A 19,931-nucleotide genomic window follows, 5' to 3' on the forward strand; every position below is an offset into this window, starting at 1 on the left:
ATGTGTTGGGGGCTGATGTTCTGTGGAATACTTTTTGGGAAACACCAGTCTATTCTACCCAAGTGTCAAACCCGTATCTCAGGCTCTGATCAAGTTTCCATCATAAACACATGTGGACCTTGGGGCAGGTATTTGAAACATTTAGAACAAGGGATTTTAAAGTATAGCAGCCATGGACTGGGCAAGGCTTTCGACTAGGAACAGAAGATTCAAACATCAGGCCACACCTGGCCTCCTTTACAGGGAGAAATAGAGCAACAGCAGAATGTTTTCATTGTTACAGAGAAACATTTAGCAGAAGATTGTCTGTTTGTATCTGAATGCCAGGAATCTGTCTGGTTGGACTGTGAGCCTCCCCACATCACCCCACCACGTGCGGTTCCCCACACTATGACCTAAAGCCACTGCCTTCTCGAGCCAAGACTGAGCGCATCTGTGCCCAGCTCAAGCCATTTCTGGATTGTATGTCATAAGCTCTGCTTGCTTTCTTCCCCTCTGGCTTTTCTTTTTCTCGCAGCCTTAGTAACATTTGGGGCACGGTGGTCAGGAGACAAGACTCTGTTCTGTTCTGTGCAGCCCACCAGAGGCCCTCTACCCAGCGGGGGGGGGGGGGGGGAATGGGGAAAAGTGGGGGCCCAGGGGAGCCGGGAGGCATTTACCAGAGCGGCTGATGTCCTCCTGCTCCCCATTCCTAGGGTCCTTTCTCCCTTCCTCCCACCCAGGCACACCTTCCCTTCTGGGGCTGTCCTCAGGGTTGGCCAGAGAACTGCCCTCATCTCAACTGTCCCCACCCTGTTCCCTCTCACTTTTCCAGAAGAAACTTTCCATCTGAATTCACTGGGCAGAAGAAGGGAGGAGGCAAGCACGTGAAGTGGCTGTAAAACGTCTTAGCACTCTGCCCTCTCCTGGCTGGCCTTGTTCTAGTTGTTTGGAATTCTGAGCTAATTGCCAATGACCGTGAAATACACATAAACACGAATTTCACTGGAAAAGAAAAAAACTGAAGAACACCCACCCACACCCAACCACTCACCCTACCCACTCTGAGCTTTTCTACCTCTGGTCTGGAAAGCTATTCTCATCTGATTGCTAATCTGTCAACCCCCACCTTCTCTGGGAGCTTTCCTATACTGACCTCTCTATCCCTGTGGCCCTCAGACATCTCACTTTCGAGCAGCACCTGCCCATGGAGCTCGAGCATTTGCGGGCGCTTCCCGTCCACCCCCTCGCCCACCCGGCTCAGTGCTAGGTCTGGTGCAGGCACCCAGGAGGGCTCAAGGCTGGTAAGTCCTCTCCTTCTGAAGTGGTGTGTTGCATTTCAGAGTTTTCTGGACAGACGTGAACATATATGTGAAGGCAGAGGTGTGAGCACAGAATGACATGAACAAATACATAGAGACAGCGAACAGACGGAGATCTCCACGTGCACACAGACATGTAAACAGTCAGGTGAAGACTCAGAGGTTTGGAGCTTTTCAGGTGCATTTCATGTTGGATTTGCTGACCCAGGAGTCTGACAAGAACCCTGGTTTTCTTCTTCTGTACAATTAAAGAAAAAAAAAAAGTTATCAACCATAAAATATCCTCTCTACTCACCCTATGGTCACATTTTGCAGAAATACATCAATTTTCGTTCCGAAACCCCTTCCAGATCCAGTCCTGGCTCCTCAGTATTTACACATTTACAAGAGACAATCCCCTCACCCAATTTCTGGGGGTGAGCCTGGGGCGGGAGGGGGGTGAAGGGTTAGCATTACCTATATGACAGTCCCCGATACTGCGTGGTGACGTCAGAAAGGTCATCCGGTTTGGAGCCAATTCCATTGCCAGCCTTTTGAAAACACACCAAAATCCATAGGAAAATGAGTAAGTCAGAGGAAAGGGAGGCGGGCAGTTCCCAACGCATTCATCATGCGGCGTGAGCAGACCCTGGGCCGGGAGCCCGAGAGCAGGCTTGCATTCTCCCATGTTCCTTTCCAGTCATTTGCCTTCCCTGCCTCTCAGCTGCCTCCTAGCTGACCTGAGGACATGACTTGCTGAGCTCTGGTCCCCACAGGATTGCTCTGATGATGAAATCCGATCATGGTGGCAAAAACAGCTTTGCAAACTCCAAAGCGCTTTGTATGTATGAGACATGGCCGTATTACTACTGCAAGCCCTACGCTCCGGACTTCTCTTAGAAGCATGAAGGAGCCTATCTGTAGATTGGAGTGGACCGCAGCGGGCAGGCTTCTCATAAACGTCACATTTCTCCTCTTTCCCTCTGGGACATTCTGTAAGGCAATCTTGTGGCCTCAAAAGTGCTGCCAGAAAGTGGTCATCTGGGAGGGTTGGAGCCCTATTTCTTGGAAATTCGCAGCAGAGCTCAAGCCACGGTTGTGGAGTCTCCTGCTTTGCACGCAGGTGCACGGACAGAATATATGTGAGGGTCTGAGCTACTCCTCAAGTGTAATCCAGAGGGGAAGGAGCACCCACACACGTGGGTTCAGAAGATTATTTTGAGTTGAAATGACATCTTTTTTGCAGTTGTTAAAAAAACCAATTGTGAGGTGTTTAAAACCTCCACTATCTGAGACAATTCAGTTCGCTCCTGAAAAAGATGTCCCCTTGCACACCTGATTGAGAAAGCGACTGCAAAACCAAACCACTGCCACCCTCTGGGGTGGATAGGGCCAGGCTAGGGGCAGAAGTCAGGGGCACAGGCCCTGGGATCAACAGGTGCAACTTCCCCACCCTCCACCTGGGGCCCAAGCACCCTTACAGTCAGGGAGTCACCTAGCGCAGCCACGACTTGGATGTCTGCCGGTCTCAGGGCGTGCACTGGAAAGACAAGCGGACACACTTGAGTTGGGGGGAAGGAACTGGTAGTCAGAGTCTAGGGCTTCTGACCTGAAGCAGGACCAGAGGCATGACCTGTTCGTGTGTTTGGGCCATGGAGACAGAGGTTATATGATGGGTTTCCTCAGAAAAGACCCAACAAACAAATCCTGGGCCTGTGGGGACAGCGGTGCAGAAACAGGGGTGGGGGGTGCTGGATGGACAGACAGTGGGGAGGGGAGATTGGAATTTACGCATGGTGGGGTGGGAGGCCAGCTGTGACCTTGAGGGCAGGGCCACCAGGGCTCTCGACCATGTGAGATGAGCTACAGGGTCTGCGGCTCAGCCCATTTAGAGCTGCGTTCTGAATTTCCTCCAAGAGTCTGAGAAAGAGTCATGTCAGGCCTTGCCCTGTCCCAGATCGCTTTTGAAGCCTCCATGGAACTTTCTGGCCCTCTTGCAGGGAGCAGTGATCAGAGAGCCTGGGGCCTCAGGGCACCCCCGCAGAGCTGACTCACTCCTGGGACTCCCTGGGCACCCCCGCCCCCAGCTCTCGGCCTCAGGGAGGTCACGCCACTAGGCTGGGCCATTAACGGGGAGCTCCTGGGGGTCCCTGACTAACAGGCTGAATTGAGAGGGCAGCAAACAGTTCTTCGCCTGGTCACCTTGGGTGCTGTGGGGTAAAGACATCGTTGCACAGCAGAGGGGGGACAAAGCAGGGACCTGTTCCAGGCAACCACCCAGGCAGGAAGCAAGCCCCAGCCCTAAAGCTGCCATTGAGTTACACATGCCAAGTCGTATTAGAGCGCTCGTTGGCCTCCGAGTGCTTGTGGAGCTGCCCTGGTTCTGATGTGTCATAAGGGGTTTACCTGAGGTGGGTGTCGAGGAAGAAGGGGCTCTGTCCCTACATGGCAGATGGCTCCCATGACCCTAAAGGCATAGAACAAATGGTAGAATCTCAGGGTTGAAAGGGATGGGAGAGGCTGGCTGGGCATCAGACTCACTTGGAGAGTGTCACCAAACACACCTGGATTCCTGAGTCCCACCCTGGGGAGGGATCTGGAAGGGCACTTTGAGAAGGCTCCCTAGGTGATCGTAGGCTGGGATCTGCTAACCTAGTTCAGATTGCCCACCATCCAGTACAAGAATCAGAGCATTGACACAACAATCCTATCCCACTCCCGCCATCTCTGATTCTACAGCCTTATGAGGACACAAACTCTCATCACCTAGGTCTCTGAAGCAGTCCGACTGGCTGGTCCCACCTGGGTTGTTAACCAGTGTGGCTTATCCTGCCCACTGCCTGGTCTGAAGATGTAGGTCAGTAGACCTTACAGAAGAGCATTAGTCTCCCTTGGCTGCCTACCAGGACCCTTACCCACATTGCCTCCCCCTGCACCTTGTGGGGCCAGTCCCAGCTTGCAGGCTGCCCACCCTGTTGGCTAGAGGGCCACAAGGAAGAAACAAGCTCGTACCTGCACTCTGTTCTTGTAGGTGCTCAGAAACGGCCAGACCTGTGAGAAGAGGGTGGTGAGCAACTCTAGCAAATTCGCTGGCTTCCTGCATGACACTTTCAGCCTCCTGTCCACATTCTCAAGCCCCTCCCCGCCAAGCTGACCACTGTGGGCTCCCTCCCAGGATGCACTGGGCCTTCTCTGCAACCTGAACTCTTAGGAACAGCTAGCATAAAGCCTGCAGTGGCTCCCAGGTGAGCAAGTCTGCTCTCCGCACCCTCTCAGCTGGCTGGGGTGGCTGCATCCCCTCCCCTTCCCGCCCCTGACCCTCCCACCCCAACCACTGCCTCGGTAAGTGCATTTTTGCCTACTCCCCAGACCCCTTGCCACCCCAGGCCACTCCCACCCTGCCCAGGCAAGAAAGTCATGTGCTTTGAGGTCCTGCTCCATGTAAGCCCTGGCTCAGATGTTCCCAGTGGAGGACATCGTAGAGGGGAGGGAGCAGCTGCAGAGGTCCAAGTATCCCTCTGGCCATTTGCGAGTGAACACGGCGGGGGGAGGGGGGGGTGTGCTGGGTCTGCTTTGCCTTCCCAGGTAATGTCTAATTTTCTAGCTCCAGCTTCCATTTGACCAGCTCCCACCCCCAATTTGACCAGCCCCTCCCCCATTGCCCTAGCAGATACTCCAGGTCTCAGTTCCTCCATCTTTCTATCCAGCCACAGAGACAGTGGCTACATGGAGACAGGGTATCCTTTCTGCCCCATCCTGGTCTTAACGTTCTCCACTGCCCCCTAGTCTCCAAAATGAGAGCTGGAAGGTGCTATCATGTTCCCCTTCCTGGGTGTGTGTAGCCCAGACTCGTGCTGGGGCTCCCTGGGACATGGAGAGACAAAGGGACACTAGGAACCCTTGGCCACAGGGGGCTATCGCCCCCTTACGGTCCAGCTAGATGGGGCTCTGCGGATGATCACCTGGAGTCTGGGAGTGGGAACTGGGGTTGAAATGAGCTGAGAAACCTGAGAGATGCTCTAATCCTGGAAAAGGTGCCTCAGGTAAACAGACCCGTTTACAAGGACGCGGTTCGCATGCTACCTGGTTCGGACAGGTGATATTGATCTTGTATTCAAAGTTGTGCTGTGTTGTCTTCTGGCCAACAGGTTCCAGCTAAAGCAAGAAGTGGAAAGAGGTGGCAAGAAGGGAGAGGTCAGGCTGCAATTCAGGGCTAGGGAAGGGAGGGACGGACACAGGCAATGGGGTCTGTCATCGCTATGGGGCGGGGGATCATACAGCCTGAGCCATGGGCCTCTGAACTCCTTCAAAAGCTCACCTGAGTCTTTCTCCTACAGAGAGAGAATGGGATTCCCTACCTCGGTCATCTTACCATGTTGTTCCAGAGGGCGCTGGCCGCGTGTGCGTGAGCTTTGCTGCTGAAGTGGAAACAGTCAGGAGCAAAGAAAGAGCTGTCCGGCAACCCGTCCTGCTCACAGGGCGTAAAGGAGGGTCCGTGTTGGAGGACGTCCGGGACACAAATGACACTCAGAACTGACCGGGCTCTGTGGGGCTCCCCTACATCCACTAGGCTTGCTTTCCTTACCGGCGTCTTTGGCATGTCCACTTTCTCAAAGAACGGCTGCACGACCACCGTGAAGTCCTCTCTTGTGTCGTACCGACCGTTCTCAACCAGCCGGTGAGCCCCCTCCTGCAGGAGGCAAAGGGGGCAGGGGTCAGGGGGGCTCCCCACCTCTGCTCAGGGTCTGTGCCACCTCTTTCGCTGCCATAGAATTGAACAGAGTCCGCCCCTGGAGTGAAATCAATCTGTAACAAAATCTCAACTGATCAGGAGCCAGCTAGTTACTTTTTTAGATCAGACTTCCCCCTCAACCCCAACCTCCGCTCGCAACGGTGTGTATCTGACCTAGGCGGTGGGGAGAGAAAAGGAAAGGAAGGAAAAACCCAAGACCGTCTGCTTGATCTCCTCTGGAAGCTTCTGATTAAAGGCTGGGACAGGGGGTGGGGGAGGGCATGAATTCGATGTAATGACTTTTTTTGGATAATCATTACATTTAATTTATATCTGTCCTATATTTGTTCAGAAACTCAAAGGTGAATCAGCCATGACATTTAATGCCCATTTATATCACCTGTGCATGGTGTGTGTTTGGGGGGGCAGGCATGCTCCCGTGCAGACACCCTTCTTTGAGACCCTCAGGTCTGTCCAGGAAGGGAACAGAGCTGTTACTCTCATAGCTCCCCCTTGGGCTCGGTTCCAGGAAGACAAGTTAGCCCCGTTCTGGCTCCAGGTTCTGCCAGCCTCTGCCATTTTCACTGCTTACAGGATTCCTACCATTTGGGGCCAGGACCCTGGCTGGAACAGGCAGTCAGGAACATCAGTGGGGTCATTACCGGAGGTGACACATGTACTTTTCCCCTGGGGGGCAGCCAGAAAGAGAGTGCAATGCCACTAAGTAGCCGTGTGACTTTCAGCAAGATGCTTTCCCTCTCTGGACCTCTCTTGCCTCATCTGTAAGTGGAGGATGTTTGGCCAGGCCTGGACCATCCCTTAGATCCCTTCCAGTGCTACTGGTTACTCTGTGAATAGTCACAGTGGCCCACAGTGGAACCAGGCCCCTCTTGGGAAATGAAAGAAATAGTGTCTAGAATGCCTGGCACGTGGTGGTCATGGATAGCAATGATCATCTCCATGCAGAGAGATGGGAGCCATAGCTTTTGCAGAAAGTAGGGAGAGGATTCTGCCAGTGGGCGTGATGGCCTCCTGTGGCTAACCGTGAACTTCTCCTGGATCTCAGTGGTAACCAACATTAGACCTGGGAACGGCATCTGAACCCACTTCCTATGTTTGGAAAAACTCCACTATATTAAGAGCAGCCTGTCTTCCACTGTACAAAATGAGGAAGACAAATGCGGGCTTTCCTAGTGACCCCCACACTCGGGCTTAGGCACACGCCCAGGGGTCCTCCAAAGCTAGTGCCAGAAAGAGGGACAGCACAGAATCCATTCTGCTAAGGGTGGCAGCTGTGGTCGGTTCCTAGAAGCAGCAGTGACAGTAGTGTCCACAGTGTCTCCACTGAACGAGTTCCTTGGTCTGATTTTGATCCTTATGACTTGGCCCCTAAAATTTCATGCCATGATTTCTGGTGCCCCCGCCTCTGATCATAGCTTTTTAACTCTTCCAGACCATCTACTTAAATAATCCAACTGTTTAAATTAACCCGCATCATATACATTTTTGTTGCTTGCCTCCAAGAACCTGTTCTACCTGGAACAGGTTTGCTCTCATGGCTGTAACCTTGGCTGCTTTCCTTCTTCTAGTACAGGCCATGGACTTCTGCCTGCCCGCAGCAGAAGGAAGTACAGCTGGGGAGTCACCCAGAGGGTGACAGATGGAGGCTCGTTCCCCCGAGCCCTGATACCCCTGATGGGAAGTGGTTCTGTTCCAAGGAGTCCATGAGTTTGAAGGATGGATCCATCTTGGTAACTCTAGAAGAACCGGAAAGCTACCATTGTCCTCTTGAGTGACTGGATGATTATTTTTGGGGAAACTCAAGGTCGTCAATGCAGCCAGCTGCTCTGGCCAAAGACTGGATGGGAAAAGGCCCCAAATGAATAACCCACGGATGTCTGGAGATCATCGGCTGACTCTCTCCCTGTGCTCCCCCAGAGTACCTGCTTCCCTGGGAGAGGACGGCAAAGGACGTGCAAGTCATCTCAGTGAATCCTCTAGACTCTCTTAGGGGGAAAGGGCTCCCCAGCCATGAGTCAGAAACTCATACCCACTCTCATAGACAAATGGAAATAGTGTGTGTGTGTGTGTGTGTGTGTGTGTGTGTGTGTGTGTGTGTAAGGCCAGGAACTGAGATTTGGTGAAGCGTGTTCAGTGACTTGGCTCTACAAATAAACCAAATCACAGTCCCTGTGGTCTTTCAAGGTGTCTTCAAGTCTGCAATCGGCTCACTGGTCACCTCACACCCTCACACTGGGCAGCGGGGGTCATGCTAATGTAAGCATGACCTCATTTTCTCACCAGAGCAATGAGACCACACGGCATTTCCAGTGTGGTCTCAGAACCCGTTCTCGGCTTACCTGGTATTGCTTATTCACGTCGATGAGGGCAGCAAGTTCTGTTGAGTTATCCTCAACCTTCAGGACACAGGGGCACAGGTTCCTGTGGACCGAACCAAAGAGATGCCTCACCCCACCAAGCTCACTGTCCAAATGCATGATATTGACTTGAGATTCACAATCTATTTGACCTAGAGTTGTTAGAAGTCAGTGCTAATGGAGGCCCCGCCAGATGAAGCTGGAGAAAGTTTCCCAGAGCTGCATTTTCTCATGAAAATGAGCCAGTTACTTCTGACCTCTGCAGGAATGACTTCTGGAGCTGGCTACCTTATGACTATGTGAGGACAGACCAGGCAAAAGAGGTAAAGCACACCTACTTTTAAATAATAACAGTGGCAACAACACTCAGAATAAGGGCTCACACGTCCTGATGCTCACCATGCCAAGAGCTTTATGGGTATTAAACCATTTGATTCTCCTCTCAGTGATTCAAGAAGTTGTATTATTATCCCCATTTTCTAGAGGAGAAAACTGAGGCTCCATGTGGTTAAGTACTTGCTCAAGGTCACATGGAGACTACGTGTGGGAGCCAGGACTAGAACTCTAGTCTGTCTGGTCTGAACCTGAGCTCTTTTTTTTTTTTTAATTTAATTTATTTATTTGAGAGAGAATGAGTGAGAGAGAGCATGAGAGAGGAGAAGATCAGAAGGAGAAGCAGACTCCCCAAAGAGCCGGGAGCCCAATGCGGGACTCGATCCTAGAAGTCCGGGATCATGACCTGAGCCAAAGGCAGCCGCCCAACCAACTGAGCCACCCAGGTGCCCTGAACCTGAACTCCTAATCCCTAGTTAAACTGCTTCTGTCCAGTCTGTACCTCTGCTCTGGCTGGCCACCTTTTGCCCATCTGGGCTTTTGGTCTGGGGATGGGGGCGGCGCACAGGGTGAGGGGATCAGAGTGTGCATGGCTCAGAATAGACTCGTGCCTCCAAGGAAAGGACCACCACGGAGACAGAGCAGTGGAGAGGCGGCAGGACAAGGTGACCCCGAGTCTGCCTCACCTGGCAGTCAGTGACTTGGCCATTACAGGGCTGAGAAGGGACCTGGCAGATGGGTTCTTCTGAACCGTTAGCTTTAATTGTCTAAAAACCCTGCAGTGATGGGCAGCAAGAGACTTTTGGGTAAGCTGCACTGAGACGAATCCACTGAACCCCTGGGTGGCCCAGTGACTGGAGAAAGTGGGAGCCAGGGGATGAGTCAGCCGCTGACAATACAGCACGCCCGACACCGGCTGCCTTCATAGGCACAGGTCACGCGGCAGCCGTCCTCCGGCTCACAGGCTCCTCAGGCCTTCCCCAGCTGGGGGGAGACCTGTGCAGTCTGGGCCCCCAGCTGAGGTCTGGCACGCATCCTCAGGGGAGTAGCCAAGGTGCCGCTTCATTTGCAAGAGCAAATCTGGCCCTTGTGAATTATTCATTCACTCCCTCAGCAAACAGGCGCTCTGCTGTGTGAGCCGTGACTCATGTTGGGCGCGGGGTGGCGGGGGGAGTGGGGGTGCGGGCAAGGCTGCGGGGAGAGGCGCATGAATCATCACCACGTGCTGTGCTCGGGGCTGTCGTGGGGGCCTGTCAAGGGCTACAGAGCCTCGGAGGACGCTGGGGTGGGGCACAGCCCGCAGGACCTGGGCTCAGGGTCCAGGCGAGGCCATGCAGGAAGGAATGCTGGCAGAAATGACCATGCTCAGGTTAGAAGGACATCTTAATCCAGAAGGTCAAGGAGAGGTATCATGTCAGAGAGGGAGCTGCCTTTGGCTGTGGAGACGGGGGATGAAAAAAGCCTTTCCAAGGCCTTCCCAGGGCCAGGGCTCTCTGTGCTCAGAAAAGATTGTTCCCTGATTCTAATGTGACACCCTCTCCTCCAGCAAGTGACTGTAGCCCCACAGTTGTGAGTGCCCAGCCTAGGACACCCTCACCAGAGAGAGGTTCCCTCTGTCCCGGAGATGGGGCTCGATGAGGGGACGTTCTGGCTACACCGACTGGTGACCTGTTACCTGGCCCACACAGGCCCACTCCATTCCTCATGCTTTCCTCTTCCCTCCCAGGAGAACTGAAGGGTGTCCTGAGCTCCCAGGACAGCCAGGAGGATGGTCGGGTGGTTAGCTGAGGTCCACATTGGGCTCACAAAAACCCACGAGGCCTCGTCAGGTTAGAAAATGGGGTGGTCTTAGCCCTCCTCACACATCTGCCCTTGGACTTTCTAATGAATCAGAGTTGCTTTCTGCTAAGGATCCCCTGGCGCTTTAGGGAGTGGGGGAGAAGCTTCCTTCTCACCTGAGGATAAGCCTTGGGCAGCTGACGTTCGTCTCCTGGTACAGCTCCCTCAGACTGATGATCTCCAGAACCTTCACCAGGTTCACAAATGCACGAGGAACCTGAACAAAGGCAAGCCCAGTCCCCAGGAGGATAGAGGCTGGCGGCTCTAGTCCCTCATCTAGGTCTGGGCCGGCCTCTCCTGCTGGATACCCGTCTGCGGTCTTCCATGCCCCATCCACCTCCTTCATCCCTCCTGCCCCATCTCCCTCCCCCCTGCTTTTGACACCTATGTGTTCAGGCTTCTGGGACCATGACAGCGGCACTGTCAGTGCTGGCTTCCAGGGAAAGCCGGGCAGGACGTCAGAGCTCCTCCAGGCCAGGTCTGAGGCCCAAGAAAGACCATTGGTTGAGCTGCGCAGAGGCCACACAGTCCAGCCTACACACCTCAGCATGGAGGATGTCCAGAGCCTTCCCGATGTTGTCCGTGAAGTTCTGAGGAGAATAGCGGGCCTGCGGGAAAAGGGAAGGTCTAACACCATCCACCACCTAATTTCTCTGTGGACCAGGCTCATTCATGTCTTGGGTCCCCTCCTTCTTGTATGTTAGCCAGAATGGGCGACATTGAAATATAAGGTTGGTCTGGGGGGCCCCCAGCCTTCAGACCAAACCCACCATCCTTAGGTTGGTCATGGCTGTGACCTCCCCAGAAACCTTGTTGTTTTTTGCATAAAGTTATGGAAAGCTCTGGATCCACTTTGCATTAATTAGATGCAAGGACTTAGCTAAAGCATCTCACATCTCTGGGCCCCTCTAGAATAGGGTTTTGGAGCATGGGACTTCTCAGGTCTCCTGCAGTTTGAATGTTCTCTGGTCCTATGGCCCGAGCTCTTCTGCCTTCTAGCCTCAAAGTGCCTGGGGACCTGCTGCCCTATCAGATCACTTAAAGACATGCTCATAGGGGAAGGGGGTCCTGTGAATCCCCTCCCCCAAGCATAAACACATTTTATGTTATTTCTTCCGACCTCCATATTTGGTGATTTTTAATTTTTTTTTTTTTAAGCGGAACCCTTTCTGTGGCTAAAATCTAACCAATACCTTTTCCATCAAATGACTCAGAAGTGGAGCAGAGGCCACGGTCCAACTTCCTTACCTGCTTCACTGATAGCCGCACGCCCACAGTGAGCCCGTCACATCCCAGAAAACCCTGGTGACTTTGAGGCTGTGACAGGTCTGGGGACCAGGGTTGCCCCTCAGGACAGAAGCTCCCCAGGCTCAGCAGGACGCCCCACTTCCCAACTTTGCTCTGCTGAATGTCATTTTCCAGCCCTAGTTGGAACGTCTCCTGCTCCGTGTACTCCCCTGATTCCCCCCACCACCCTACAAAACACAAATTCCCATGGCAATTCTTACTTTGGGGCCACCATGTTGTCCTTACCGTGTTATGGTGCATTTTCTGTACCTCCCTCCCTGACTGTGAGTTCCTTGAGGACAGAGCTGCGAGGCTCAGCACCTAGTACGGTGCCTGGCCTATAATACATGCCCAGGAAATGATACCAGACATTAAAGACATTCTGTTTATCGGAAAACACTATAAACAAAATTAAATGGAAATCGACAAACAGGCAGCATATTTGATAAAGGGTTAGTATGCTTAATATGAGGGGTTTTTAGAGATCTGTAAGAGAATGATAAATACCTAAACAGAAAGTAGCCAATGGCCTTCATATAGAATTTATCAGGAGGAATTCAAATGAGCATGAAACAAGGGACATAAAGGCTTCTTCCTCCCTATTCATCAAATAAATGCAAATTTTGAAGATACGATATTTTCATTTATTAGATTAGCAGCTATTAAAACAAATAACATACATTGACAGATGGAACGTGAGGAAGGAGGCATAATTGATGCCAACATTCTGGAAGCAGTTTGGCTATCTGGATCCAAGGCACTGAAAATGTGCAGCGTCCCCCCAGAGTGAGATGGAGAGATAGATACGTGCTAAGTTAATATGGCAACATGGTAACAACTGTAAAACCTAGGCGGTGGGTAGTTGGGCATTTGCTACATAATTCTCTGCGTTTCTCAGTATGTTTGGAAATTTCTGTGATAAAACAGTAGGGGAAATGTACATACCTTCTTGCCTAAAAGTCTTACTACTCAAGAGCATGTATCAAGAAACTATTATGGGTGCCCATCGAAATGGATGTTTCTCCTGGTGTTATTTATAACAGGCATAATTAGAAGCAATATAAGCTAAATACACAGAAATGGTGACAGTTAAGTAAAGTATGGCCAATACGGGTTATGGGCTAGTTAGATGGTCATTAAGAATTATTTTATGGAAGACTACTGAAATAGGATCATCTTCCCAATGGATTGCTACTGGGAAAAAAAAGCGGATCACCAAACAATATCTCCAGAAGGAAGCTATTTTTAGCAAATAATAAAGTAACTTCTCCCTTTTCTGAGAAAAATGCCAGAGAGACATTTAACAAAATGTTAGCGATGGCATTTCTGGGTGTTGTAATTACAGAAAATATGTTTTTTCCTTTGTGCTTTGATGAGATTCCAGTGTGCATTGCTTATAAAATTTAAAAAAAAATTTAAAAACCTATTATTTTTAAAGTCAACTGAATTGAATGTAGAAGAGGTACACGCACGCCTAGCATAGGCAGAAAAGGTGGAAGTTACAAGAAGGCCAATTGACACAAACACTACCAAAAAAATGGTACTTGCTTATAGTACTAACGAGAGCAAGTTAAAAAGCTGCCCATCGCTGGGAATATTCAACAGCTAGGTTCTCTGGAAGGCATTCCTGCGGCAGGTGGGAGAGCAGTCAACAGGATTTGTGGGGTTTGTCCAGCTCAGAGATTCTGGGGTTCCAGGAAGAAGCACCACACCCACAGGGCAGCAGCCTGGCTCTTGGGGTTCCCATCAGCTCGGAATGACTTGGCTCTGAACCATGCCTAAATGTTTGCATTAGGAAATCATTTTTTTTTCCATTCAAAACAGAGACAGTAAGGCAGTTCGATGCTGGAAAAAGGAACTGACCTTTAATGATCTATATGAAGATATGCCTGATTTTTCTAGATCCTTGGAACGTGACCTTGGTTTCTAGAATGATATGATCAGGCTCCCTTGTTACAAAACCTAATCAAGATCAGTTTCATAACCAGTTCTATTGAGTCTTTGCCTGGAGGTGAATGCACTCTTGGTCTCAGGGTTAAATTAATTCCAGGCTATAAGCCCCAAGTGCCAAGCCTGCTGCCTCACTCTAGCCACCTGGTGTGGAAATCCCTCCCTGGGGGAGTCTTGAGTTAAGGGCCTAGAGGCTCACCGGGTCGCTGCAGAAATCACAGAGATCATTGCCTCCTATGAACACGGTTATTATCTTCCAATCTTCCTGAAAATTTATCTTCTGAAATGAAGAGGAAACAAACAAGTAAGTGCCTTGCTCCGGAGCTGAGTCAAGAAGACAGAGTACCAAACCCTGGCAGGGATGGGTCCTCATCTCCCGGAGGGTTTAATGGACATCACTATTTTCTATTCTGTGGTTTTGGGGTCCTGAGGTCATAGGTCACCAGACGGAGGGGTTAGATCACTTGTGGTTTTTAAAGGTGGGTTCTTTGGACTTCCATGTGGTCCCCGATCCTGACCCTCTCTGTCTCCATGGATTTCTCTGGCTCACTCCCTCTTCCGGGGAACGCTAGCTCAAGCGGGCCTAGGAGACTGGGACTATGAATTACCGTGTCATTCTTCATCAGGTCCACTAGCCTCCTGGCCTGAACAGGTAAATCCCTGTGGACACAGACGGACAGAAGTCAGGTGACGAGCGGAGACCATGAAGCTGGGGCAGGAAGGGGACTTGGCGGAGACAGCAGCAATCAAACAGGCAGCAGGAGAGTTGCACGGAAGGCCACCCTCCCGTCCCAGAGCACATTCCCCATCCAGCCTCCTCTGGAGGTGGAGGGCTTTGGGGGGTGGGGCACTGTGACCGTGCTTCAGGACAGGCAGAGCCCTCCACACGTGAACAGGGGACTTAGCGGCATGTTTCTTTTCCAGGCCAGGCTCCCTCAGGGCAGACAGAAGGCTGCATGTGCATTTCATGGCACGCATGGCTTGGTATGAGCCTGCTTATGTGGGTGCCGTGAGCTTTGCCTGCACGGCACCTGCACCCTCAAGGTCAAGTCAGACATACCCAGGTTTGACATTTAATCACTTCCTGCTAACTGTGGGAATGTAACCTAAGTGTGCCGTCCCCAAAGACTGCAAACATGGAGATAAACCCCTGTATCTTCAAGGGTCCTGAGGAGCAGCCCATGAGACAAGCAAAGCAGCCTCATGGACTAAGACCCCCCTTTTGGAGCCAGGCAGCACGGGGCTGAATCCTGGGCCCAGCCCCAACCAGCCGGGAGAGCTTGACAAAGTGCTTAACCTTGCAAACCCTTTGTTTGGTCCTGTGTAAGACGTGCATGGGAAGCACGCCTTCTCCACTGAGTTGTCGGATGCATTAAATAGACAATTTAGAACAGCATGTGGTAAGCCTCCATATTAGCAATGATCCACTGAATCCCATCTCCTATCACCACCGCCGTCCCCGGTCTCTGGCACCACCCCGGCAGGAAACAGTGGTTGTCATGTCTTCACTATTAGCCCAGCCGGTCTGGTCCTCGTCACAGGGGACTAGGCAGGTATCAGATCTCCTGGGCGGGGATCTCCTTGCGTCTTGGTTCCCTCATCACTGGAAGCCATCAGGACGCCTGCTCTGAGGACCAGAGCTGGATGATTACTTGACCTCTCTGAGCCTCAATATCACCGTTAAGAAAACCTGGGTGTGTGACCTGCACAGAACACGGGGCTAGTAAACGTGAGGGTGCCTGCTAGGTTGGGGACGGCGGGTGTGTATGACGGGTTATTGCCAGACCTGGGCTAGGGCCTGCCGGGCACAAGGACTACAGGCCACGTGGTCGAGGTGACGCATTTGTTCAGGCCACTTTGCCTCTTGTGCTACAGTTTCTTCATCTGTAATATCGTCACTAACCCCTCCCTATGACTCAGGAAGTGCTCGGACAGATGGATTATTTACACAAAAGGGCCCCACAGCCTTGAGGAAAGCAGGGGAGAGATCCACGGTCATATGAATCATGAACTTTATGTGTCCACCAAGGACTCCTTCTTGGACGCCTCCCTGACCTAATCAAGCTTACAAACGCCTCTCTGGATACCACTAGCTGACATATGCTTAGAAATAACCCAAAATCATGGTAATATTAATGCCAAAATTTTGGGGCAGTCAATTGTATAGCCTTTCACCCTTCTCCCACCAAAAGGAAGACGAAGCCACAGAATTTATTATGAAACGGATTAGGTTTTGAAAAAATCTCTGATTTGGATGACTCCCATCCTGAATAAATGGGAGTTACTCAGGTGAACTGTAGTTTCGGGATGGTGTTGAGAGCTGGTTAAATGATGTCAGGGAATCTGGGAACCAAACACAGAATCCCAAGGAACTACGTGGCAAAGAGGTTTGCGATTATTCTGGAAGAAAAATAGGGTTAAGAAAGAGAGAGGATCTTTCCATATTTTTCCTAGATTGGGTGCGGTATTCGCTTTTGTCTGACCAGGTGACAAATCCGGAAAAGCACCCTAGGCTTGGGGATCAGGGAGAGAAATGGAGGTGCAGGACCCAGGAAAGCTGGCCCTGCTCTCCTGCTCTCAGGAACCTGCCATTCAGGGTGCACGGACCACGATAATGGTCCTCTTGCTCCCCAAAAGTTTCCCCAGGCAGGTCCCAGAGCCCCGCGGCATCGTTACTAGCATGACTATGCTGACCCAGTGTGTGTGTGTGTGTGTGTGTGTGTGACTTATACCCCCCAGAACTTTCAGCTTCAACATGGCATGGAGCCTCATAACCACCCCATGGGAGAGATTCACCGCCAGTCCCATCTCGGAGGCTAAGGCTTCAGAAGGCTGGGGCAGGGGTGGGACGTGCGTGCCAGGACTCAGACACATGGCTTCCCTCCTGGGAGGGCTCTCTCAATGACCCAGCAAAGATGCAAAGTGTAGAGCCTGCAAAGACTGCCTGGAAACCATGTCCCCCTGCCCACCCTGCCCCGGGAAGGGAGGGACAGGATAGATGGAGCATTAACAGAGTCATAAAAACTGGAACTCAGAGTCGGCCCTCTTACACCGCCATCTTCTGTGGACAGGAGTAAAGTAATTTGCTCCAAGCATATGCCTGGTATCAGAGTAAACTGTGACTAGTTCCTGGGGTGGTATTGGGGGTGGGCTAATAGGTTTCTGTGTCCCACAGTAAGGGACACTCCAGGAGAGCCCACCCAGTCCAGTCTTTGACCCCTAGAACTCTCCCGTGGACCAAGGCCCCCTCCCTAGCCTTCAGCCATACACCCCAGTCCAGGCAAAGCCTCTGACTAGGTCCCCAGAGGATCTGTGTGGTCCCCCCAGGCTCCCCTGCTCACTCAGCTCGGTCTCCTGCCACGGCCTGATTTAGGAAGGCTCCAGGGCTGTTTTCTTTCCCGGTGCCAACAGAGAAGCCCCTCAGGGAAGGGTTGAATTCCCGGAGGATGTCTGGAAACACAAAGAAGAGACACATTTAGTAACTATCCCCAAACAGTCTTCAGATTCCTTCGATAAGTGCCAGTGCATGTCAGGGACAAGGGACCCTCACCCTTAAAGCCCTTAACCTTACTGTTCTCTCAGCTTGGAAAGAAAGTGTCCAGTAGGCTGATGCTTAATCAGGGCTTAACAAATTATTAGCAATAATCGCGCCTCGGATAAACCCCACTGGCTACGATACTGCCACTGCGCAAAGCTCAGGGCTTAACAAATTATTGCTGAATAAACGTGAGTCTGGGATTGGTGCTTCTCTCATGCATTTTTCTTTTTCTTTTCTTCTTCTTCTTAAAAAATAAATATTTAATTTATTTATTTGAGAAAGAGAGAGAAACAGCGAGCAAGCGAACATGAGCAGGGAGAGAGGGAGAAGCAGGCTCCCCACTTAGCACAGAACCTGATTCGGGGCTCAATCCCAGGACCCCGAGATCATGACCTGAGCTGAAGACAGACGCTCAACCGACTGAGCCACCCAGGGGCCCCTCTTTTTGTTTTCTATGTATACAATAGTTTTTGGAGATAGAATTCCCATACCATAAAATCCACAAATTAAAGTGCATTTCAATGGCTCTTGGTATGTTCAGAGTTGTGCAAGCTTCACCATAACCAACTTTAGGACATTTTCATCACTCCAAAAAGAAACCCTGTGGCCAGGAGCGGTCCCTCCCCCTCCCTTCCAACCCTGTGGTGATCACTAATTTACCGTGTCTCTCTACAGTCTTGCTTATTCTAGACATTTCACATAAATGGGATCACACGACATGTCTTTTGGGGTCAGCTTCTTTCATTTCGTGTTCTCAGTGTTCTTCCAAATTATAGCAGAGATCTGCGCTGCATGCCTTTCTTTGCCTAATAACATCCCATCGCACGGATCTACCACATTTACCCATTCATCAGTTGAAGGATTTGGACTGTTCCCACTTTTTTGGATTATTATGAACAGTGCTGCTGTGAACACTTTTGTACCCGATTTTGTGTGAATTTCTCTTGGATATATATCTAGGAGTGGAAATGTTGCATCACCTGGCAACTCTGTTTAACCTTCTGAAAAACTTTCAGACCTTTTTTCCAAGGGAGCTGTGCCAATTTACCTTCCCATCAAGAGCGTATGAGGGTTTTAATGCCTGGATATCCTCACCGACCTTTATCTTTTTAAAAAAAATAACCATTCTAGTGGATGTGAGAGAGTATCTCATTATGGTTTGGTTTGCATTGATGGTTATTCCTGTCAGGCATCTTTTCATGTGCCTGGTGGTCATTTGTGTATCTTCTTTGGAGAAATGTTTATTCAGATTCTTTGGCCATTTTTAATTGGTCCAAATCGAATTGTCTTATTATTGAGTTATAAGAATTCTTTGTATATTCTAGATACAAGTTTCTTATCAGATATGATTTGCAAACATTTTCTTTCAGTCTGGGTTTTCTTTTTACTTTTTTTTTTTTTAAAGATTTTATTTATTTATTTGACAGACAGAGATCACAAGTAGGCAGAGAGGCAGGCGGGGTGGGGGAAGCAGGCTCCCTGCTGAGCAGAGAGTCCAATGCGGGGCTCCATCCCAAGACCCCAAGATCATGACCTGAGCCGAAGGCAGAGGCTTTAACCCACTGAGCCGCCCAGGAACCCTTCTTTTTACTTTCTTGATGGTATCCTTTGAAGTTCAGAAGTATTTCATTTTGTCCAATCTATTTTTAGTTTTGTCACTTGTCCTTTTGGTGTTATATCTAAGAAGGCTTTGTTTAGCCCAAGGTCATGAAGATTTGCTTCTATATTTTCTTCTAAGGGTAACTTTAGCTCTTAAGCCTATGATCCATTTTGAGTTAATTTTGTATATGGTATGAGGTAGGAGTCCAACTTCATCTCCTGCATATGGCTGTAGAAGTATCCCAGCACCATTAATTGAAAAGACTATTCTTTCCCCATTAGTCTTGGTACTCATGTTGAAAATAAGGTAACCATATGTATGAAGGTTTATTTATGGACTCTTGATTCTATTCCATTAATGTATACGGCTATCCTTACGCTAGTACCACACTGTCTTGATTATTGGAGTTTTATTAAGTTTTGAGATCGGGGACTGTGAGTCCACTGAATTTGGACTCACAATTTTGCAACATTATCTTTCCTATTCTGGGTCTCTTGAATTTCCACATGAATTTTAGAGTCAGCTTGTCAATTTCCGCAAAGAGGCCAGCTAGAATTTTGATAAGGATTATATTGAATCTGCAGATTAATTTGGGGGATGCTGCCATCTTGTCAATATTAAATCTTATGATGCATGAACATAGGATGCCTTTCCATTTATTTAGGTCTGATTAAACTTTTTTCAGCAATGTTTTGAAATTTTAAAAGTATAAACATGAACTTTGTCAAATTTATTCTTGTGTATTTTTTGATGCTATTGTAAATGGAATGTTATCTTTTAATTTCATTTTGAGGTTGTTAATTGCTAGTGTACGGAAATACAATTAATTTTTGCATATTGATGTTGTACCCTGCAATCTTGCTGAACCCATTTATTAGTTCTAATAATTTTTAGTGGATTCCTTCAGGTCCTATATATAAGGCTGTATCACCTGCAAATGCAGATAGCTTTACTCCATTTCTAATCTTGATGCTTTTTCTTGCATTTTCTTGTT

The 19,931-nt window shown here is 50.0% G+C and overlaps 1 protein-coding gene across 1 annotated transcript in view; it reads right to left on the reverse strand.

Moving 5' to 3' along the window:
* The window catches only part of PLB1 (phospholipase B1), a 122,389-nt gene that overhangs the window by 39,032 nt on the left and 63,426 nt on the right, over positions 1–19,931 (reverse strand). The window contains exons 21-33 of the mRNA XM_080814535.1: positions 17,141–17,249; positions 14,408–14,459; positions 13,999–14,079; positions 11,105–11,170; positions 10,679–10,779; positions 8,373–8,454; positions 5,866–5,970; positions 5,653–5,748; positions 5,364–5,435; positions 4,293–4,331; positions 3,687–3,747; positions 2,762–2,820; positions 1,758–1,831 (exon numbers count right to left, since the gene is read on the reverse strand). Of these exons, the coding sequence (XP_080670661.1) occupies positions 1,758–1,831; positions 2,762–2,820; positions 3,687–3,747; positions 4,293–4,331; positions 5,364–5,435; positions 5,653–5,748; positions 5,866–5,970; positions 8,373–8,454; positions 10,679–10,779; positions 11,105–11,170; positions 13,999–14,079; positions 14,408–14,459; positions 17,141–17,249 (997 nt within the window). The remainder of the gene's footprint in view (positions 1–1,757; positions 1,832–2,761; positions 2,821–3,686; positions 3,748–4,292; positions 4,332–5,363; positions 5,436–5,652; positions 5,749–5,865; positions 5,971–8,372; positions 8,455–10,678; positions 10,780–11,104; positions 11,171–13,998; positions 14,080–14,407; positions 14,460–17,140; positions 17,250–19,931) is intronic.

The sequence above is a fragment of the Martes martes genome, assembly GCF_963455335.1.
Source record: "Martes martes genome assembly, chromosome: 9".
Lineage (NCBI taxonomy): Eukaryota > Metazoa > Chordata > Mammalia > Carnivora > Mustelidae > Martes > Martes martes.